The sequence below is a fragment of the Chenopodium album genome, chromosome 5 (genome assembly GCF_948465745.1).
Source record: "Chenopodium album chromosome 5, dcCheAlbu1.1, whole genome shotgun sequence".
Lineage (NCBI taxonomy): Eukaryota > Viridiplantae > Streptophyta > Magnoliopsida > Caryophyllales > Amaranthaceae > Chenopodium > Chenopodium album.
Window position 1 is genome coordinate 10,294,724 of NC_137838.1, and position 25,004 is coordinate 10,319,727.

The 25,004-nt window shown below is 33.3% G+C and overlaps 1 protein-coding gene, 1 long non-coding RNA gene and 1 pseudogene across 3 annotated transcripts; 2 read left to right on the top strand and 1 right to left on the bottom strand.

The window, feature by feature from the left end:
• The first annotated feature begins 4,459 nt into the window (after positions 1-4,459).
• On the top strand, positions 4,460-6,200 carry LOC145630402 (uncharacterized). Of its 2 annotated transcripts, XR_014112042.1 has the most exons (4): positions 4,460-4,682; positions 4,779-4,840; positions 5,302-5,439; positions 5,936-6,200. It is a non-coding gene; the product is annotated as an uncharacterized LOC145630402 (long non-coding RNA). The 2 variants fall into 2 exon arrangements; XR_014112041.1 differs by lacking the exon at positions 4,460-4,682 and having other exon boundaries at positions 4,721-4,840.
• A 3,996-nt stretch (positions 6,201-10,196) lies between these two features.
• Positions 10,197-16,689, top strand: LOC145632571 (putative wall-associated receptor kinase-like 16 pseudogene; annotated as a pseudogene).
• A 303-nt stretch (positions 16,690-16,992) lies between these two features.
• Positions 16,993-22,480, bottom strand: LOC145630403 (F-box protein SKIP16-like). Its single transcript, XM_081682663.1, has 5 exons — positions 22,161-22,480; positions 20,332-21,015; positions 19,388-19,600; positions 17,500-17,606; positions 16,993-17,307 (listed from the first exon to the last, which is right to left on the bottom strand). The coding sequence occupies exons 1-5, from the start codon at positions 22,374-22,376 to the stop codon at positions 17,229-17,231; spliced, it is 1,299 nt and encodes a 432-aa protein (XP_081538789.1). The 5' UTR covers positions 22,377-22,480; the 3' UTR covers positions 16,993-17,228.
• Between the last annotated feature and the right edge of the window lie 2,524 nt (positions 22,481-25,004).

Genomic DNA, 25,004 nt, shown 5'->3' on the forward strand with positions numbered 1-25,004 from the left:
TTGCCATATGGTTTTGGGATGGAACCTCCTTGGACTTGCGAAGTGGACTCTCTCTCTTAGTTTGCGGGTGCGGCCCAGACCCGCGTTTGACATAAAATAATATAATTAAGCTATATTTTTTGTAACATACAATATAAAGTCAAAATAAAGTAAGGATTATATTAGTTATATTATAGCAACCGTGTAAACCATAAAACATGATCGCAATTCTCAAATTCGCACCTTATTATTATTTTTGGTGTTTAGAGAGTCACAAGGGCGGGGTGAGAACCCGATCCTAAGATCTCCTGAAATCGGGAGAGAAGCTCTAACTACTTGAACTATCCCCACTCTCACACCTTAAACATGCTTGTACATGACAATACTCATTAATACTTCGTAAGTAGCTAATATCTTACCAAGAATAGCAGATTATATGCAAAATTGTGTGTATGTAACGCGTAAATTAGTGTAATTAGTGTTTATATTTTTATAATTTCTTAAAGTTTTACGATTTTTAAGTGTTAATTTAATGTTTATATATAGCCCTAAGGGCTATATATAACATTTTTCAAATATTAATAATTCAAGAAAAGTAGATAAATAATTGATCATATAGTATTAAATGAGCTACTTGTGAGTTTAATGAGTGAAAGCAATACCAGTAAGCCGTTGCATTAAACTTATTATTTTCCCATGCATATTTCCTCAAAAAAAAAAAAAAAAAAAAAAAAAAAAAAAAAAAAAAACTTATTTTACCATGTTATCAGTAGTCTCAACAATGAAGTGAAACCTTGTGGAGCACCAGCAGCAACCAAACCCGAAAGCAGTGATCGTGGGAATCGGCCTTGACGCCCATAAGAAGAAGTCGAAGTTTGAGATGATGCCATGGCAGCGCAGTTAATGTTACAAGATATTGCCTTAATAGTGAAATGAAAATCAAATAAAAAAATATGAGTTCTTTTATTAGTTATTCAGTGAAAAAACTTAAGTATATTATAATTTATGCACATTTGCAATGATATTTATACTAATACACAAACACAGATCATTAGTACTAGTAATCAAACTCTTTACGTAACAAACTCGATCATTCATTAGAATTAAGTAAGTGTATTTTCTAATTAAATTCTATTACTTCCCAAGTTTAGTAATTAATTTAAGCAAGTGTCATCTACATATAAACCACTGTTTAATAATTTTTGCCAATAACATACATACTACCACGTTGTAATCCTAAATCAATACAAATGCGGCAAATTTTTAGAAAATTAATTCATGAAATGGATTCCTACAATATCATTCACTATGAATTAAATTGAATTGATGCACTCACTAATTCATACTCCGTACTAAACTTGGGAATTTGACATGTTTAGGATTGTCTAGCTTAATCGACTTGTGAGTATGACTCACTTCCTTGGCATATTAGCATGTAAAATTGTTAATTTTCCAAAAATAGACACTATATTTCATAGATAGATTCAAAAGCAAACATCGTGTTAATTAAATGACATTAAAAATAATAATAATAATAATTGTTTTCCTAAATTAATAAAATTTATCAATAATAAGCTTCAACTATCTCTAGTCACCAAAAAAAAAAAAAAGTTCAACTATCTCGAAATCATTAAATGTTACTAGCATAAATTGTATAGGTGAGATGAGATTAAGGCAATTTTCTACTTCGTTATTTGGTAACAATTCTCAATGGTACTCTTCAATTTTTTATTTTTCTCAATGGTAAACATCAAAGAATTAAATTATCTTCGGTAATCAACAATTTGTGTTATTAATTCAGTGGTAATATTAATGAGATTAATTTATATTTATAAGTCTAAGTATGGTTAGCTAAAGGCAAAATGACTAATATGCCCTTAAAAATCAGATTTTCATTTAATTTTTAACAATTAAATTATTTTTTTTTAAAAAAAAAGAAAAATCACCACCACACTTTCCCCCAGCCACCACCGCCAGCCACCGACCTCCAACCTCGATCCCCATCTCCCGGCGCCTAGACCCTCCGGTGTCGGCGCCGCATGAACCACCGGCCCTCTCCCTACCCCCACGAACTCTTAACCCTTTAAAAACCATCCCAAACCTCGAAAAACCCCAACTGAAACCCCCAACGGCCGACGTCAATCCCCTAATCAATTCCATTTCACCCAATTCACACCAAATTTCCTCAATTACAACAACAATGAGCCCACAAATCCCCAACAACCTTGTTGATTCGACTTAGGGTTTGTGAAATTAGCTCCAAATTCATGTAACCTGTGCCAAAATCGACCCGATTAGTTGAAGCTGGTTCGATCTTCATCGAAACCATCGGAGGAAGTAGCGAGATAATCGGGTTTGGAGCAATCTTTGTCGGGTATGAAGATGGCTTTGGTGGTTGGGTAAGATTGGTCAAAGTAAAGAGAAGGGTTAGCTGTGATTTCGCCGGGGAAAGATTTCGACGCGGTTTGGGGTTGTTGGTTTCGGGTAGGGGGTTTCATGAGGAGGGAATTAGTCGGAAAATGGAGTGGAAAGGGAGGGGAAGGTGGCCAGGGAGGGGTGGCCGGAACAGGAGGGGAAGGAGGTGGCCGGATTTTATGGAGTAAGGGGTTGGCGGGCAGCCGGGCAGGGATGACAGGGGGAAAAAGGGGTGGTGGGTTTTTGTTCAATAGGGGTATTTTAGACATTTTTCTTTCCCCTCCCTTTTAAAGTTTAAACCATGGTTAAGATTTTCTTAAAATGCTTAACTAACGTTACCATTGAATTAGTTTTACAACTTACGGATTACCAAAGATAATTTGAGAATTTAGTGTTTACCATTGAGAGAGAAAAAAAAACTGAAGAGTACCATTGAGAATTTCCTTAAAACTAATAATCCAAGTACAAACTAAAGTCGCGAGTCCCTTGAGTTATGAAGTTGAACCTCATATGAAACCCAAAATCACAATAATAAAGGTTACATTTTTTTTTTAACTTGCTATTTTAACAAAATTATACTACCTTTGTTAGATATTACTTGTATGTACAACTTTTGAATATATTATATCTCACAAATAATACCTAAAAGTAATATGTAAAAGAGGTAGTACATAGTTAACTCTTCAATCTTATATAATTACTCCATACTTAATTCGACGTTATTCCTACTCACAAGTTGAGTCAGCTAGACATTCGTGATCGAACAATTGCTCTTAGTTTAGTATGTAGGGTTGTATGAGTAATAGTGCACGATATAAATGTATGTGATGCATGTAGGTACGTATCATCACTATATTAAATTCTTTGGGATTTACATTGTAGACATCCATTATTTCAAGTTAAGGTACTTCATTTGGAAACTACATAATATTTTTGAAAAATTATATAATTGTGGATTATATATTAGTAGTAGAGACTTAGGGTCTGTTCACATTTACTTAATTTCTGTTCAGTTCAGCTCAGTTCAGTAAATGTAAACAGACTCTTAGAGATGCAGGTAGTGTTAATCAGTGGGTACATAATATAGTACATCATGAATCATGATACTTCGTTCCATTGGCAATTAAAAGTGGCTTATTATGTGGTACGACCGTACGAGTAATACTTTCCTCTACTTCATCAAATCTAATATGGGTCAGTCATTTTTGAGATCTTATACTTCCTCCGTCTTTTAATTATTGCACCATAGGGATTGGGTATAAATATTTTGGTAGTGGAAAAAAGTAAGAGAGAGAAAGGTAAAAATACAAAATTGCCCATGTGACATATTGATAGATTAAAAAGTTGTGTGAAAAAATAAGGGTATGTTGGATATTTGTAGTGTGAACACAAATAATTCTAAAGAGAAAATGGTGCAATATTTGTGAACCTTCCTAAAAAGGCAAGTGGTGCAACCGTGCAATAATAAAATAACGGAGGAAGTAATAAAGTAGGCCAAAGGGTTTATTGTATCCAATATAACCTTTCTTAAGGTCTCAAAACATTGTGAAATGTTTTTGAGTTCTTCACATCGTCTTTGAACATCTAATTAAAAATGTATCCCCTAGATAAAGTTCTTACTTAAGTTTTTGAAATGAATTCATTAGATTATGAAGAACTACTATTTCCTTTTTATTTTTTATTTATTATTTTTTTTAATTCACTAGATTATGAATTGAAGTATCCTTACAAAAATACATGAGTAAAATTATGTCAAAAGTCTATATTACTTCCTCCGTTTTTTTAATTGACGCCGTTTAACTTCTACATTGTTCACAAACTTCACTTTTACTCGCTTTTGTGGTTTATAGATATGATAAAATATAATCATGTGAGATCTTATTTGAATATATATATATATATATATATATATATATATATATATATATATATATATATATATATATATATATATATATATATATATATATATATATATATATATATGTGAGAACACCTCTCTTATATGAGAACACTTTATATGTGAGAATAATTTATTACCATTGGATCAAACAAGATCCAACGCTCCACATCTACCCTGGTCAAAATAATGGCAATATTGTAAATTTTAGATTGTATACAAGAAAAATTAAAAAAAAATTGTCCAGCCTTTTCTCTCTCAAGAAATTAAACCAGCTCTTCCCTTTCTCTCTCTTCTTTCCCCAAAAATTTCTGAACGAACACTGGTTTGATCGATCTTAATGCTAAGATATCTTTGAATTTCGACTTGAATCTACAAATATTGTTAGGTATTTGCTGTTTTAACTATTTTTCCTTTGATATTTGGCTTCAATGTTCAAATTTTTGTATTGAATAAGGTTTTTGTGATTTTGTTGAAACCCTAGAAATCGCAAATTCTTCATCAAATGGATTCAATCTAAGCTATTACTACTTATGAACGAAGGATGTAAGTATCAATTTATTGATTTTGGGCATTTTACTTTGTTTTTATGTGAATTTTGGTAGTATCAATTTAAATTGAAGGATAATAATATTGGTGCTCTAAAGCTATGCTCTTGAATCTGTTAGTTTATAGGAAATTGATTGTTTATTTTGGGATGTTTACTTATTGGATTTAATGGATCAATAATATGATTATGATGTATTTCTCTCTCTTCTTCATTATCATCATTGTTTATAATCTGCAATAGTATTCTTGATGTTTGATTTTTTGCAAATTTAGAAATCACTTTTAGATGCTCATAACCTATTCGATAAAATGTCAAGCTGAAATTTAACTGCATGTTGCATGTATGATTATGTAAATCAATATTGTTGTTTTGACTATCTTAGCTTAGATTAGCAAGTGTAACCTTGTTTTTAATCTCTGTTTTAAGCTTCTAACATACTTTTTTTTTTTTCAAATAGAGATGGTGATGAAGCACTTGTCAAAAAGAAAAAAAGTGATGGTGATGATGAAGCTGTAAAAATTGATGATCAGTGGTCTAGAAGTCCAATTGTGGAGTCATCTTTACTAGAAGCTATAAACAATGATCAAATTCAAAGGTTGGTTATCATCCATGGATATTGTTCAATTTTTTATAAATGTTAGATGTGTTCTAAAATTTTACTCATATGTTTTTTTTTTTTTTTTTTTTGAGATTAAATTTTACTCATATGTTCTAAAACTTTACTTGTATGTTTAAAATTTAATTCAATTCTAATTTTAATTCTTATTTTACTCACATTTTATGTTTTCTACTAGAATTTTGTTGAGTATGCAGTATATATACATTCTAGTTCAATTGTTAATTTTTGCTACAACTTTATATATGTCTAAATTTTTTACCCATATTTTCTAAATTTTTGTACATATGTTCTAAATTTTTATACATATGTTCTAAATTTAAACTCATAAGTTCCAAATTGTATAATGTAAGTAGCAGATTTAATTGAATCATGTAAGTTGTGTAAATCTATTTTTTTTTTTTTATAATGATGTAAATTAAAAAATGGGATAGCGGATACCAAAGTCTAATGATTTTATCTTATTATATTGCAGATCGATCAAATGAAGAAATTGAGGGTGGATTTTTGTGCTAAAATATTATCACACAAGGAAAATGAGCTACATCATGAGATTACTTCAAGATCACGGAAATGGCGAAAGAAAATAATTTGTAATAAAATTTTAGAAATAGCATGTAGAATTTTATATAGTATAATTATACTAAAACTATTTTTCTAAAAGGTTGTGTTCGAATATATAAGCTTGTCTTGTCTTTTTTGTGATCTACTTCATTGTTATGCATGCAAGAATATAAAAATACAATTTATTATATATTAATACTCATATGTTCCAAATTTTTATCCATATGCTATAAATATTAATGTGAAAATATATAATGTTATATAAATTTTTATGTTCTAAATTGCTATTTAGAAATCCCCTTAGAACAAAAATATAGCATGTTATTGTAAAATATTAGTCATATGTTCTAATTTTTTACCCATAAGCCCATAAGTTCTAAATTTTTATAAATTTGTTCTAAATTATTACTCATACGTTCTAAAATTTTAGCCTTATGTTCTAAATTATATCTTTATATATGTTTTAAATTATAACTCATATTTTTAATATTAAAACTCATATATTCCATTTTTTTACTCATATCCTCCCACCCAAATACATCTGAATGAAATTTAAAGTCATGCAGCACACCCTCCCACCAATTTAAATCATTATGGTCTAAATTTTTAATTTTGAAATCCCATCGAAAACATACAAAACACATATCATGAATTAAAAAATAGTACTTATGTATTCAAGAACTAAGAATTTAAGTGATAAATTTTAATCATATGGTCTAAATTAAAATTTTGAAATCGCATCGGAAACATACAACACACATGATTACTTATTATAACTCATATGTTCTAAATTTTTAGTCCTATGTTCTAAATTTTTAGTCATATGTTCTAAACTTCAATACATACGAAGTATATGTATTAAATTCAAACTATAATCATTTTTATACTACAAAAAAAAGTGTTATTCAATACACAGATTCAAAAAAATGTTCTAAAATCATTAAGTATTATCTAACTTTCTTTGGATAATTTTGAATATCATGGTGACTCAATTCCCCACAACATATGCTAGTAGCATTATTTTCAACATTACTTCTTGCATTCCTCTTAGCTTCCAAATTCAGACTCAATCATTGAAGATTAATCACAAGGTCTTTGATATCTTCATCATCGCCCTCTGCCAAACTAACACAATCATGTTTTGAACAACCACTCAAATGATTCAATATCTTCCTTTGCTATGAAACCAGCCGCAAAAGTGATGCAACTCTTGTGATGATCAACCCTTGTAAATGGAGTAAATGCCATGTTGCACTTGTTTAGAACAAGAAGATCAAATTTCATTACACACGAAATATAGCGGTACCTATTTAGAACACGTGATTAAATATTTAGAACATATGAGTAAAAATTTAGAACACGTGATTAAATATTTAGAACATATGATTTAATATTTAGAACACGTGATTAACTCAGAACAGAAGACATTATTTAGAGAATAGATTTAAGGCTGAAGTTTACTTAATTATTTAGAGCATAAAGGTAATGAGTTTATAAAACATAATTTGGACCATTAGACTAAAACTTTATAACATTAAAAATAAATTTTACAACATAAAAGCTTTGCACCCAACACGAGTGACTAATCTTTTTCTTGTTATTGAAATCTTGTCTTCCTTGCTTTGTCCTTCTTTATCATTTAGAATACTCTCAACAATAGGCTTTTTCTTCTCCTTGAAACCCTGTTTGTTGCATAAGACATATTGGAATGCCAAATTTTTCTCTGTATGCCTTTTACTGGTAGACTTCCTAGTGTTAAAACCAACAACAAGTGCATATGATTTATAAAATTCGACACCCTCATCAACACTATTAAATTTCATTCCTATTGCAGGTTTTAACTCATTGCGGCACATAGGAAACCATTCTTTTGTTCCTCCGGGAGTTAATATAGGTACTACTGTAGGAGTAGTTGGCACACTTGCATTGGCATTAGAAACATTATCAAGTTGTTCGTTGTTGTTAATTATTTCTGCACAAAAGTAATTTTAACAAGTTAAAAAAAATTTAGAACAAATGAATAAAATTTTAGAACATATGATTTAATATTTAGAACACATGATTAAATCAGAACAGAAGACATTATTTAGAGCATAGATTTAAGACTAAAGTTTAATTAATTATTTACAGCATAATTTGGAACATTAGACTAAAACTTTAGAACACATGATCAAATATTTAGAACACATGATTTTAGACATCCCATTAGAAAAATCAAAACATGTTCCAAAATTTTACTCATTTGTTCTAAAATCAAATGATCCAAATTATTTATCAAATTTCACTCATCAACATTCTCATTTATTACTTTCCGTTGTTTTCCTACCAACATGTTCTAATTTTATACACACATGTTCCAATTTTATACACACATGTTCTAAAATTTTCAACCATGTTCTACGATTTTGGAACATGTTGTACATAAAAACATCCAAGTTTATAAAAAAAAAAAAAAAAAACCTGCTTCATTATTTGCTTGTTCATCCATAATTGTCAACCTAATATAATGAACCTGCAAAAATAAATTCAATCCAAGCAATTAAGTTTAATAAATTCCACATCAAAGAAAAAAACACTCCACATAATCAAACATAAAGCAAACAAATGCTTGATGAAAATGGAACATAATCAAACATAAAGCAAACATAATCGAAAATCGAACAAAATCGCAGCAAACAAAATCATAAGAATTAAAATTGCAGCAAACATAATCAAACAAAATCATATAGTAAATCGAACAAAATCGCAGCAAACATAATCAAACAAAATCGCAGCAAAAAATTGAAGCAAAAAATCGAAAAATCGCATAAGAACACTAAAATTTTCCAGAACACTAAAATCGAAAATTAGAACATCAAATCTGTAAATTTTAACGAAAATACTAAATTAAGATCACTCATTACTAACATTATAACAAAAATCCAACATTCAAACCATGAAATTCGAAAATTACTGACAAAAATTAAGGAAAAATCTAACAGAACTTTTGTTGATTATTTACCCGAATAATCTATGAAGCTTGTTGATTCTTGCTATTGCTGAAATCTGACAAAAATCGAACGGAATTGTGTTCGAAATCCTTGAATCTCATTGAAATTGAAGCTCGTAGTTTCTTCACTTTGTTTTTCTGATTAACAAGTATATTGATGAAAAGTTTGGTTTTATTAGAGCCGTTGAGATCGTTTGATCCTAAGGCTTAGATTTGTTCTCATATATTAGAAATGTTCTCACATAAGAACCTATTCTCACCGGATCCCTCCCCTATATATATATATATATATATATATATATATATATATATATATATATATATATATATATATATATATATATATATCCATTTTTTATAATTTTACAATTTTGATTATTAAAGTTATTAAGCGTTAAACATACGTTGACAAGCGTAATAATAGAATGGTGTCAACTAAAAAAAAAAAGTATAATAGATTTATGACCCTTGTGAACTCCAATAACAAAAGAAACTAAATGTGCACATTTATATTATGGAGTACAAGCAATTTTTGTTTATTTATTTGGCATAACTCTACCGAACAAGTCAACCCAATCTTATTTTGTTGGTCAATTTCCTTGAAATTTGTGGGGGGAAGGAATTTCCTCAATGTGAAGCCGCTAGCCATTAAAGCTTGACCGCTCGATCTCATGACCTTAAGGCTATAAAATTCATTCTTTAATCACTAACTAATTATTTCTTTATAAAAATGTTAATTATTACTCCGCACAATATGTTTAATTAAATACAAACTTTGGGTTAATAACGCGATTTGAATATGACAAATAGCTCACTAGTGTCAATTAAATTACTACATCATCGATTTATTGTAAACCAAATGACAATATTAAAAACAAAAAGAGTGACGGTACGCTAGCTAATTCTATTGGGATTCAAACCTTTCAAGCTATACTAGTCACCTAGAAATTTTCAAATTTGGCTCCAATTATTTAATTTGAATGTTTGTTAAATAAGTTGTTGAGTTCAATATATAAATAGGTCCTAAGAATCCTTTTAAGGCAATAAAAAAATTAAAAATCACTAGTACATATATAGTATAGTTTTTACAATTTGTCAATTCATGCAATCCCATTTCTCAAACAAGATTTCTATTTCTTTAGGCATGGGTGTCGTTGATTCATGTTCTATGGTCCTATTAACAATGATCACCGCGTGGTTGTTGTTTACACCTTGCCTCGCCGGGGATGGTAAGGCCGTAACACCATCCACAACCCTTGTAATCGCCTCCAATTGCTCGGACAAATGTGGAAATGTTAGCATTCCATACCCATTTGGTATCGAAGATGGTTGTTACTTAGAACAACCCGATATTACGCCTTTTTCTTCCTTCAAAATCAATTGTAGTAATCATAATAATACCCTCCCTACAATTTTTGGTACCAACTTTGAAATACTAAACATTTCAGTAAAAGAGGGTGATTTTCATTCTAGATTACCAGTTTCTTATGATTGTTACAACCAAAGCGGGTATGTAAATAGTTGGATGACTTGGTTTAACCTTGTAACGTTTACCTTATCTAGCACGAAAAACATATTAGTTGCTATAGGGTGTGACACTTATGCCACATTTTCGGGTGTTAGAGGTGACAAGGAATATGGAACAGGATGCATGACTAAATGTGTTGAGCCGGAGGATGTGATAGACGGCGAATGTACCGGTGTTGGTTGTTGTCAAGCCTCTATTCCCGGTGGAATTAACAACGTTACGGTGTATTTAGACAGTTTTAACAACCATAGTTCGGTGTATAGTTTTAACCCGTGTAATGTTGCATTTCCGGTTGCAAAAGATGTGTTTACGTTTAATAGAAGATATTTAAGTCATGATATGGAGTACTACCAAGGCTTGGCCCTTCCTGTAGTGTACAATTGGGCTATTGGACGTAACAATTGTTCAGTGGCAAAAGCAAATGGGACCTGCTTGTGTAAAGAGAACGCGGATTGTTATGATCCGGTTCATGAATTGGGATATCGTTGTAACTGCAAAGATGGTTATTCTGGTAACCCTTATCTTCCACGAGGATGCTTAGGTAAATCTACACTTTCTTCACTTTTTTAAAAATTATAAAAGTCTGTCGTTTTGAAAAGTTTCACAAGCTGCAAAAGGTGTGTTTATTATCAAAAATACAAAGGCTTTAGCTTCACCTAACCAAGTTCATCCTAATTATATTAAAATATGGAGTATGTTACGAATTCTAACATCAAATTGAACATTTTTGCGAAATTAGAGATGAACAAATACGAAGAATCTTCTAACATAAAAATAAATACTACTGACGACCTTATCAATAATAATTATTTACCATTGCATCTTATTATATTTATGTATAAATAATTGTTTAATTAATTGGACGAATTCTTCATTCAACTATACTAACACTATGTCACAACTCACAAGATAAAGACGACTAGAAGTATAGTATGTGCAACTAGCTAATGATTCTAAATTAAATACAATGCCAAAATTCTTAAAACAATATAAAAATAAATAAATAAATAAATAAATAAATTACAATGCCATAAATAATTTATAGCTTGATAACTACACGTGCTACACCTCTGAAGTCTGAATGCATGCATTTTACTTAGCATATCTCTAATAATTTATGCAACTAGTTTAACTATTAATTATGTGGACTTTAAACAATAATGATTCATTTTTAACTAGTTAACGTTAATCTATATAAAATAAAATTCATTATTATTTTTTTTTATCTTTATAATCTAATTTTATTTTATGATTTGATTTATGGATTTTTCTTAGACATAAATGAATGTGAAGGGGCAAATGAGTGTGAGAAAATGGAATATTGCAGAAACACAATTGGAGGGTATTATTGTAAATGTCCTAAAGGCTACCACGGCAATGGGACTACAACTGATCGTTGCATTCCTCATGCAAAGCCTAAGCCTTGGCTCACTCCTGTCTTGGTCACTGCAGGTAAGCCATAGCTCAAACATGTCATAGCTCTATTTCGTTTTATTTTATTATTATTAGCAACCCAAATAAATAAATGAGTATGTTCATGAGTTTTTCAAGCCGAGCTTTGTCGTATTTAGTTTGTGAAAGATACTCTTAAATCTAACATAACACAACTCATTGTCAGCTCTACTTTATAAATAATAATATACTTCAATTTATTGAGAATTTAAAACTGTGCATGAGTTAGCCGAATCATTGCACCTATTAATCCACTAGCACTTTGGCCTTATACAAGATGACTTAGCTTGCTATTGACCCACTCCAACTCGTCCAATAATCAAGTCTAGGTGCTTCTACAGCTATATATGAGCATATATTGTATAGGAAAAATTGTTAGAAAAAACCTATTATAACCCTCTTTATGTTAGAAAAAACCTTTTAAATTTTTTTTAGCCAAAAGAAACCTATTTCTAAATTTTTTTTGTTGAAGACAACCAAAAACTCTAATTAACCCCTAATTAGCCATAATTATCTAAAACATGTTATTTACTTAACTACTAAATCTTATTTAATTATTTAGAAATAATAAATACATTGATAAATTTTTTTTTACAAAAAAAAAAAGAAAGGGAAATTCTCTCTGGTAATCACGAACTTTTGTTTTTTCTTAGTGGTAAAGCCTAAAACTTTTGATTATCAATGGTAATCACAAATTAATATTTTTAAACTAATGGTAACTTAAGTTAAACAAATAGTTAATTTCTTTACCATGGTTTAGCTATTGGACAGTAAAAAGACAGAAATACCCTTATGTCTTTCCTCCTCCATCTTCTTCCTTTCTCAGCTCTTTCCACCTCCACCTTCTTCCATTAAAGCCACCACCACCATTGTTAAACTGTTGTTAAGGTCAGAAAAAAGAGGGCGGCGGCAGCAACGAATTCAACAAATTAGACCCCGAATTCAACAAAATCCCGACAAATTCGACTCAAAACCAACAAATTAAATCCCAAAATCAACAAAATCGACCACTAATTCGACCTTAAATCAACATATTTAACCAAATCGACTCCAAAAATTAACAAATTCGACCCTTAAAGTAGCAATTCGACCCCCAAAATCAACAAATTTGACCCCTAAATCGACAAATTCGACTCCAAAAATCGACAAATTCGACCCCAAATCAACAAATTCGATCACAAAACCAACAAGTTTGACCCAAAAACCAACAAATTCGAACCCAAAACCAACAAATTCGACCCTAAAATCAACAATTTCGATAAATTCGACCCCCAAAATCAACAAATTCGACCCCAAAATCACCAAAAATAACCTTGAAATTTCAACCCAAATTCGGGAAACGAGACGAAATCGGGGAAGGGAGGAGGGTGGTTGATTTCGGCAAGGAAGGATGGCTGATTTTCGCGTCCCCGAGAAGCGGTTTTAATTTGGTGGTGATGATAGGAGAGAGAGGGTGAGTCGGGAATAAGGGAGGGGAACTCGTTTTGGGATTGGAGTGTTGTTGGTGGGGGTCTCCGGCGGGGTAGAGGGTTGAGACGCGTCAGCCGCACCAAGCTGAAGGCTGGCAAAGGGAGGAGGGCTGGTGGTTGGCTGGTGGTCGGGGAGGGGTTTGGATTTTTTGTTTTTATTTTGTTTAAAAAAAATATTTTGAAGGGTATTAATGTAAATCTATTGTTACTTAACCTAAGATTAACCCTGGTTAATTGTTTAATGATGTTTTAATATCATTAATGTTACCATTAGCTTAATTTTATTAATTCGTGATTACCATTGATAATCAAAAGTTTCAGGTTTTAAACCACCCCCCAACCCCATCACCACCGGCCTGCCACCCTCCCCCTTCCACCTCCCCAGGTAGCAGCCACCCCCACTCTCACCTCTGTCGGCGAACATAATCCCTACCCCTCGCACCGGCAAACCCCCTCCCTGCGCCCCCCCCCCCCATCACCCTCGCTCTTCTTTCCTTGAACCACCACCCATCTCCGACACCGACCAATAAGCCTCCTCTCCTAAGGCTGGCCTACCTAACCCAACCCCTCTCCACCGCGCCAACAGGAGACCCAACCCTCTCCCTTTCATCCATCGCGACGACCAGAGACCCAACCCCCTCCCTTTCACTCGCCGCAACCACCCGCCCCTTACTAAAACCTAACCCGAAAATTCTACCCTTCATTTCCACAACCATAAACGACCTCGCTCTCCTTTTTCCACACCCATAAACGACCTCACCTTGTCGTTTCAGGGTGTAGGAAATGGAGTGGTGGTCGTTTTATGGTGGTTGTAGAGAGGGGTGGGAGTTTTGGGGGTTAGGGTTTAGTGACGGGTGGTCGCAATGGTGGTTCAAAGGAAAAGGAGGGGGTAGGGACTTTGCCAGCGCGGGGGAAGGGAAGGGGTGTGGGGGGTTTTGGTGGCAGGCGGGGATGGAGGCGGTTGCTACCAGGTGGTGGCAGCTGGTGATGGGGGGTGGTTTATGTTTTTTTAATTTATCAATTTATTTTTGATTTTTAATTAATTAATTAAGGTTTAATTGATAATTAGGGGTAATCAGGGGTTAATTAGAGTTTTTGGTTGTCTTCAACAAAAAAAATTTAGAAACAGGTTTCTTTGGGCCAAAAAAATTTTAAAAAGGTTTATTCTGACAAAAAGAGTGTTATAATAGGTTTCTTCTAACAAATTTTCCTATTGTATATTGTGTTCATCTCAAAATTTTAAATAATTAGAAAATTTTGTCAGAAAAAAACTATTTATAACAACTTTTTTGTTGGGAAAAACCAAAAAAAAAAATTTGACTAAAAACCAGATTGTAAATTTTTTTTTGTTAAAGACAACCTGAGATCTCTAATCACTCAATTAACCTCTAATTTCCTGTTAATTCTTCTAATCACTCATAACTCTCACTTAACTATTAATAATTAAGTTAATTTAAAAACAGAAACCAACCCCACCACCACCAGCCAACCACCTCTTCCCTTTCCCCTTTACCCTTGTCGTAACCACCCTTCTAAACCCTAACCCGAAAATTCCACCCAATAGAGTGGTTGTGAGGCTGCAGGTGCAACCGAAGTTGGTGTTGGGGAAGGACCGAAGGAAGCAGGTTGTGATGATGTGTGTGATGTGTTGTTGTGGAGGGCTAGTCGAAGCAGGGGAACTCGGCGGGCAACAACCAAGGTTTGCAAACACGACGATGGATTAGAGGATTGTCGCCGAGAGTGGGGGTTATAGGCGATGGCTCAGATGGGGAGGGGGAAGGGGTGGCTGGTTGGTGGTGAAATGGTGGTGGTTATTATATATATTAATTTAATTATTAAATATATAGTTTAATGAAAGTTTTGTTATTAAGTGAATTAGGGGTTCTTGGTTGTCCTCAACAACAAAAAAAATTTAGAATAAGGTTTTAAGGTACCAAAAAAAAAAAATTTATAAGATTTTTCCGACAAAAAAGGTGCTTCAAAAGGTTTTCTGACAAAATTTCCAAATAACTAACAGATTGCCATTTTTATTTGTAGGTATTGGTGGTGGTGCCGTAATTTTGCTTGTGATTGGATTTATCTTGCACTGGAAACATGGGAAAACACAACTAAAAAATATGCGAGAAAGTTATTTTCGACAAAATGGTGGTTTGCTCCTACATAGTAAACTCTCTGGACAAGATGTTGATATACTGAAAATATTTTCTATGCAAGATCTAGAAATTGCAACCGATAATTATAGCGACGAAAATATAATTGGAAGAGGAGGTTTCGGCATTGTTTACAAGGGAGTTTTGCCAAATAATCAAGTTGTTGCAATAAAAAAATCTCTCAAGGTGGATCCGAACCAAGTTGAGCAATTCGTTAATGAGGTTCTTGTTCTATCACAAATCAACAACAAAAATGTGGTCAAGTTACTAGGTTGTTGTCTTGAAAGCGAAGCACCACTATTGGTGTACGAGTTCATCAATAATGGGACGTTATATGATCATTTAGACGATCCAATCAAAGCATCCTTAATGAAATGGCATGTGCGCTTAAATATAGCATCTGAAGTTGCCGATGTGCTATCATATCTACACAATACAATCTCAACACCAATAATTCATAGAGATATGAAGTCGATGAATATACTCGTAGATGAAAGGTACACTGCTAAAGTATCAGACTTTGGAGCTTCAAGGTTGGTTCCATCAGACCAAGACCAGTTGGCAACAATGGTGCTAGGAACATGGGGGTATTTGGATCCCGAATATATGCAAACAAGTGAACTAACTCAAAAAAGTGATGTTTATAGTTTTGGTGTTGTTTTGTTGGAGCTATTGACTAGGAAAAAGGTAGTATCTAATGATAGACCTGAAACTGAAAGAGGCCTCGCTATGCACTTCATACTGAAGATGAAAGAAGGCCGATTGTTAGATATACTTGACAAATACATAGTGAACGAGGGAACAGTTGAAGAAATACAAAAAGTAGCCATTTTAGCTAAATGGTGTTTAATGTTAAAAGGAGAGGAAAGACCTACGATGAAGGAGGTTGCAATGGAACTCGAAACAATAAAAAGAAAAGGATCGCATCCATGGAGTAACAATGCATTGTTTCAAGAAGGTGATTGTGAATTTTTGCTCGGGGAACTTTCAAGATCAGATTACGGCGAATGTAGCATTGGTTATGACTCAAGTACATATGATTCACGCATGGTTTCATCTTTGGGAGGTGGAAGGTAACCGCAGTTGTATGGTTGCCAACTTATCTGTACAATGTTAACTGAAGTTTATTTATTTATTTATTTTTGACGAGATATTGTAAGTTGTACTAAATCAAATTCAATTTTTTTTTCATGCATAATTTGTCTAAATTGCGTATCTATTAATCTAGATCTCACTCATACAAACTCCTGTAAACATCCTTCCTTGCTAAGTATTTTGCAGCAATTTCTGCTGTGTAAAAAAAAAAAAAAAAAAAAAAAAAAAGAAAAATTGTACAATACTAAAGTGAATTGGAGGAACTTACTTGAATAGAGGCTTAAGTAAGCAAACAGAAGCCTGTTATTACTTCACAAGCCACTCACAAAAGCAAACAATCCAAATTTGTAGTATACAGAGCACCCAAAACTAAGTTAAAGTTCAGAGAATGAGGAAACAAAGCATGAGGAATTATGATACAAATGACAATGACGATGCTAATCGTACATTGATGGATGAGATGGAGCTTATTTTTAAGAAGTGTCCATCAGAAAATGTAACTTATTCTTAAGAAGTGTCCATCAGAAAATGTACTCTGGCATAACAAGCGGAAAACGAGCCACTTCAACCTGAAATGGATCACCTTTTGGTTGTGCCATTCTAGCAAGGAAATGAGAATAAATTCAGCATCCATTAACCATATGATAGTAATGAGAAAATAAAACATGGTAGGCATAAAAAATTATAACAAGTTCGATATTTAAGAATTTCACAGCTGTGACAGTATGAGAATAAAACCAAGGAATCCAATACAAGTAACAGAAGTTCAAACTTAATTGGAGATTTTAATACCTTCCAGGAACAAATGTAAAAGAACCTTCAATGGAACCAGGTGTATGCTGCTGATTTGAGCAGCTTTCGTATACAAACTCTTTCTCACCAGGTTGCAGCAAAGGGTACTGCAAGGACAGCAGAAAAAAACTGTCAAAACTCAAAAGATTGAAGAATGTCATGTGAGCAGTTCAAACTTGAATAAGTTGATCTTTTCCAAACAATCTGACAGAACTTGTACGCAACATTTGATAAATCATAAATGTTAAGAACCTTTTTTTTATCTAACTCTTACAGACAGGACTTTAGGCTACTCTCGAACTCTCAGCTGAGCATAATTTTTGTTTCTCAGCCTTAATAAAGCAATGGGAAATTCGAGATTAGAAACAGGGAAATAAGCTCTGTGAAATAAAGAGAGAAGCAAACTTCACATCTCTCAATTCATGCATCTATACCATCTCTTTTGAATGTTTTGATAGTCAAACTCCAAGTCTCCAAGGCTGCATACAAAGGTTGCTGATATCCATAAAAACATTACCTAAATTTAATGGGGGAAATCCTTGTATATCAAAAGTGCTAGAGTACGCACCTTTCTCTGATAGATCATTTAAAATAAAAGGTTGGTTCACAATATATTGTTCTATAGCAAGGTGCATTACTTCTTATGACCAATTGTAAATTTTGCTGGGTTATTGGAGGTTGTTTACCCCACTTTGACAATCGCACAACTTTAACTGACAGGATGTCATCCAACACCCTAGCTGATAGTTTCTTCCACACGAAACCATTATAATTTAAATATGTGCCACAAAAACATCCCCTAAACCATCATGCTTTAAGATCTGTGGTATTGCGACTAATGGATATCAAGAGCCAAGAGAATATGAAATGAATTTACTGGAATCTTAAAACTTGACATTAATAACATGGACCTAAAAAGATCCAAATTATTAGAAGGTACACAACAGCCAACACAATAAACCAAATTGGTTCACCTGCTATCAGAGGACAAAGTACACAGAGGAACACAATAAAGATCCAAGTTCATATTCAGCAAGTTGAACTGAGGCCAACAAACAAGGTGTGCAAGGAGTTATTTGAAAACAGTGGCCAGGGTTATCTTTTAAGAACAGATTTGAAGAGTTTTCTACCAGGCACAACTGAAACAGTATTGTGACTAAGCAAAAGTAGTACATAGAAGCACAGTGGCCACAGATCTCCAGATCACGCAATTAACAGAAGTCCATCACCAATCAAAAATTTGGTGCCAATATCCAAAAGAGACTTGAGAAGAAGCCTACACAGTAAAGAGCTTAGTGGCTTAGTGCACCTAGTGGATGCTGGTCCAGGACTGCGAAACTTTCTAAATCCTACTTCTCTCATCAGCTGAACGAACTAGAACTATCGTATAGTTCCTCGAGGTCTGCTCAACCAAATCACCTATCCGGCAATTCGATATTGACAAGCACAGTTCGAGAACACGAAAGGGAAAAAAAAAAAAAAAAAACTCACTTCCTACCATACCCATAAGATAACAATTAGATCAGGAAAAAAAAGGGATCAACTGGCCGATGATGACAAACCAGGAGCAGGCATGGCATGCTCTCTTATAAATAAGAAATTGAATGTCTGTAATGAGAAGGTGAACACTTGCACCAACAACTACAATAAGATGGTTTTCTGATTCCAGCTATAGTTATGCAGTCTTGTAAATTAATGATAAATTCATAATGAAGAATCCAGAGCATAGACAGACTTAATTCAGAAATGGCCTAAAAGATGAATAGGTAGGCTGCACAGGCCTCAATGGCCTCATTGCAAGCTCTCATGGATAAAAGCATAGGGATGAATCAATTTCAGTCACATTCATAGAAAAAAGGCAATTATGCAAATTATAGATAAAAGCTACCTTTCCTATGACAGCTACTCCATCAACATCGTGCTTTACAACCTCATTTTCTCGGATGATCCAACGTCTCCGATGAAGTTGACAAGAATCGTATGTCATTCCATGTACTTTACATCCTTCAGGCAAAAGGGACAACCGGATTGAGTAAGCAAACATAAATTCTGGGCTTCCAAGTTCACTTTGCTCTGGAACAAGAACAGCAGATGCACGTACCTGGCATTAACATTCCAATTATAAGATGAAGTTGATGTTATGAGAAAAGTAAAAGGAATTAAAGCAAGCATGAAAACAGGTTTATAATTTCAAGTGCAAGTACACCAAACTTCCAATTTGCTATTTTAAAAAAATGGAAAAACCAATAACAGTCCTAACTATTGACATCCTTCATTAAACAGTCTTATCAAACGTGTCAAAAGGTGCTGGGACAGTCTGGTCAATCTCCAAATATAATCTCCAAATATTTAAGATTGTTCTTAGTTAATTAAAAAGATATTGCATGCTATGAACAAAGATAGCACTTCATATAAGTATATATTCTGAACCCTATAGATCTCATTTTAGACACTCAACATCTATGACACAAATTCATTATTGGTTGACTATAGGTAAAAACATTACCTAGTTCAGAAAACAAGAAACAAGTAATCAAATGTTTGTTTACCAATCAAGTCTTCTACATCAAATATCCTACTAAAATGAAATATTTCCATGCTCAATTGAGAATAAGAAGGTAGTAAGTTCACTTCAACTCTTTTAAAGAATAATTATCTCTTGGAGCTAGAAGTAGAATGAATAGAATGTAGCTACTTATATTTCACCACAAAACATGGAGCATTTACACATAGTTGCTAATTTGTTATCATGCTATTTTATAAAACAAAGCTTATTTCAGGATGCATAAAAGACCTTTTCAATATGTTTACTTTTTAATTTAGCTACCGTACCTGTACACCATTTGTCACAGCAGTTGAACAGAGAGGTGGTTTTTCTGGAAACTGACTAATGCTTTTCAGATTTTCTTTCTCAAGAACTGTAATCATACCACTGTGCAAACGGCGGCTATGTTCTTCCAACCACAATAACAGTCCATCACACTGTTGATTACTATTAGACTTCAATAACGCATCAGGAACACAAGGCATCATTTCACCATCTCCTCTAAGCATAGCAGTGCCAACATACAGTTGATTATTCACACAATTGAGGCAGAAGACCTTTTCACTTCCTTTAACAGAGGAAGCTACAGCAATAAACTTGGAAGCATTAGAAAAACCTAAATCACGTTTTATGCTCTGTGACTCCATAACAGCATGCCTTAAAGGCAGTATGTTCACATTCACCAGGTGGTTATACACAAAGTACCCTCCAATAAGACCCAACAGGTTCTCTGAATATTCCTGACCATCATGCAAACGATAAATTAATCTTGTTGGAAGAGGCAATTTCAACTTTAAGCTTTTCTCCACATCATTCAACTCCTCCTCTGATGCACCCTTTCTCAAAGTTGCAAGCACCTCCGGAAAATTGCTTCCCAACCAACTTTTAAGACTATCCCAACACCTTTTGACACGTTTGACAAGAGGCCAGGGATACATAATGAAAGCTTCCCTCCATAGTTGATAAGCTACCTAGGGAGACCAACAATAATCCAAATTGAGATCAGCAAGTAGACAATCTTTCTTATTGTGGGGAAGAACGGAGAAAGAAAAGATTAAAAGATAATGATTTAACAAGGATGCAGCCAACAAGCAATCAACAAACACGTGAATAGTGAAATTTTCAACTTGCTAAATTGTCATCTTACATGTCTAAAAGTCTACCAAGAATTCTTGGAGACAGAAAGATAGAAGTACAAAAGTACCATTTCACAAGAAAAAACTCGGCATATGTCTTCCAGTTGATGAAATCTTTCTAGGTAACAAGACACGCAAAATTAAATCTAAAGTAAATGGTATTGGACGACCTAGACGACTGTGTACAAGGATGAAGCATACATATCCTCTCCAGATCATACTTTGAAGAAGCGTTGCAAATTGATACTCAGTAAGGGTCCCAATAATGGACTATATATCATATATATGTACATTGGTCCAATTTTCAGCCAATATACAAGAGAAGATCGATGTGACTGACACAAGCTTATAATATTCTTGCTTACACAATAAGTATGCCACTCAAAACATCCCATAATCGCCACAAAGTTATAACACTCTTGCTTACACATATGAGTATACCACACAAAACATTCATAATTTCCTAATGTATTCAAATACACAAAACATTTCCTAACTATATGAATTGATCACACTGACATAGTCAAACATTTTCTCAATGGTCAGACCATAGTAATCCCATTAATATCATACACAATATCAACCGTCCTTTTCGGTTAATAACGGTCAAAAGTAGACTATTACTCAGAGAACCCACACTAGCCAACAAAACTTACATTTCAATTCCAATCAATTCAAAGCTTAAATCACATAAAGCTAAATTCTTTCTCAAATAAATGATCACCTTTATATATAATCTTACACAATACCCTTCAGCTGCTATCCAAATCATTGAAATTGCCCAAAAAAAAAAAACACAGTATCACACTATTAAGCTCTAAAAATCATCAAATAAATAACCCCAATTTAACAGCCTTAATCAAACACGGAATACCCACATATAATATCACATAACTATATAAAACCCACCAAGAAAAAACACTGAATTCAATATAGAACACCTCAGAAAATTTAAAAATTAAAAATAAATGAATTAATACCTTAAAAGAAGGAGCAGGGGAGCCAAGAGGGTCAATGGGGGAAGAGATATTAAGGTCTTGGGAACAGTGATTGGACCAATAAATATCATCAGAAGCCCAACCCTTGAATTTCTTGTTAACACAAGAAACAATAGCAGTGTGATTTGGGTCTAATTTTGAGAGGATTACTTGAATTGCTAGATCCCCTAAACCCTCAATTCCTATTTCTGCTTCCATTTCTTGCAGTTCATGTGTTTTCGTTGCTGGTTTGTGTCGTTTAGGTATGCAATAAAACAAGAAGGGGGCGAAGGTGAGTATGTGGCCTCGTCTCCTTTTACTTGGGGGACAACAAATCTTATGAGGTGGAGGCTATTTTTGTACTCCTAATTTGTTGCATTTTTTTGGGTGTGGACGTAGATAGGATTTGTAATGATGGCTTTAAATTTTAATCTTTTATTATTAGAGCTCTCAAAAATTGACCCGACTCTGAAAACACGACTTGAACCGTCAATGATCTGAACCCAACTTATACCCAAATAATGGGGTGAAACTAGTGGCTTGCAACCCGACCTAAACCTGAGTTGATCTTAACCGACAACCGATTTGATACAATACTTTATGACTTGAACCCGAACTTGCACTCAACCTAATAGTAACTGTCAACCAAATCAATCCGACCCGACAACAATCCAAACCCGAACTAGTACCCGACCCAATTAAAACCTGTACTAAGGCGTATTTATATAGGTTCAACTTGACCACATCGATATTTATTAGAATTGAACTTGAACCAAAACCCTACTCAACACTAACCCGAACGTACTGTCTTATTAACCCACCCAAACCCGACACAACACTACCCAAACCTGAAATTGAATTCGATCTGAATTTGACTCGAATCGAATCCGACCTATACCCGAAAAGGCGAACAATCTAGAATAACCTGAACTGAAATTGACCCGACTCGAACCTGATCTGAAGCTAGATTAACCAGACATATGATCCTGATTTGACCCAACCTAAACCCGACTTGAATAACCGATTTGATAACTCTACTTATTAGCATGTGAATTGTATTATATTAGTGCACGGGATATATCTCGTATTCAAATAGTGAAAATCTTGGGCTAGATCGGGCAACTGGGTCATTCGGGTCGGGTATGAGTCGGATTGGGTAAATTTTGGGTCAATTAATATTCAGGTGGGTCAATTCGGGTTTCAAGTCAGTTTCGAGTCAATGGTAATTCGAGTCGAGTCAGGTATCGGGTCAACACTTGTGGTTGAGTTCGGATTAATTGGATCAATTCGGGTAGGGTTAGTCTTTGGTTCCAATTATCGAGTCAAGTTTGGGTTGGGTCAAATTCGGGTTGGGTTGAGTTAAAGTAGGTTCAATTAGGTCAATTTTCTTCTATGTTGATGTAGAAATTTGATCAACATATATATATATATATATATATATATATATATATATATATATATATATATATATATATATATATATATATATATATATATATATATATATATATTCTTTTTGAGGACTTAACCAATAATATATTAATTATAATTATCAATAAATATAAAGTATAACAATTGAATATTAATAATATATTCTTTAGACAATTCCAATAGTACCATGTACACAAAACTGTCTTGTTTCATATGTATATATGATCACTATCATCGATTAATTGGTCAAAATTAAATTCAAATTAGATAAAGTTAATAGTGGGAAAAAAAAAATTAATGTAACACTTGAAAGAAGAAGTTAAGAGTAATAGTACGTAATAATAACAATAACTAGTAATCCTAATAAAATGGAACTCTTTATGAATTACAAGTACTAAATTACACGCATATTTTTTTTTATTGGTGCACTTATTTCAACAATATTATACACACTATACTATACAGAGTACTATTTAATTTAGGTTATTTTTTATAAGTGTTTATTAAGATAAAGTAATTAACCCATAAATCAGTTAGGTCATTTTGGGTATTTGTTTATTTTGGATCGGGTCATTTCGGGTATAGTTCGGGTCTCTTCGGGTTTACGGGTCAATCAATTCGGGTTAAAATCGAGTTGGGTCACTTCGGGTTTCGGGTCACTTTAGGTCAGTTCACTTTGGGTATCATGTCAATTTCGGGTCAGGTCAATTCGGGTATCGAGTTAATTTAGGTCGGGTCAACTCGGGTATCGGGTCAAGTTTGGGTCAGGTATGGATCGGGTCGGGTTAGCTTTGTGTTTGGGCCAATTTCGGGTCTACGTTTTTGGGTCAATTTCGGGTCACGAGTCGGGTCATTCGCGTCGGGTCATGATTGCCAGCTCTAAATTATTCTTGGTATATTTTAATTAAAATATCCGGCCTCTCTATTAATAATTTTTAGTATTTTCAGTTTCATATTTCAGTGCAGTTTCTTGACTAATAAATAGTAATAATACTCTTTTATCTCCCATGATTCAAATTGGATCTGATAGAACAAAAAAAAAAAAAAAAAAAAAAACAAAAAAAAAGTATTCTAAAGTTCTGATCATTCTAGAATAGACAAAAGTTAGGATTTTTCTAACCAGCCCTTTTTTCATATGGTGAGGAGTTCTTGTGTGTACTTGAAAAAATAGGAAATTGTGGAACTTTTGTGTAGTATACTCATATCAGTCATATGTGTAAGCAAGAGTGTTATAATTTTGTGTCAATCATGGGATATTTTGTGTGACATACTTATTTGTGTAAGCAAGAGTATTACGGAATATAAGTTTGTGTCAATCACATCGATCTTCTTTTGTATATTGGGTTGAAAATTGTATCTATTTACATATATAGTCCAAGGTATACTTGTATTTGCAACACTTCTTCAAGGTATATT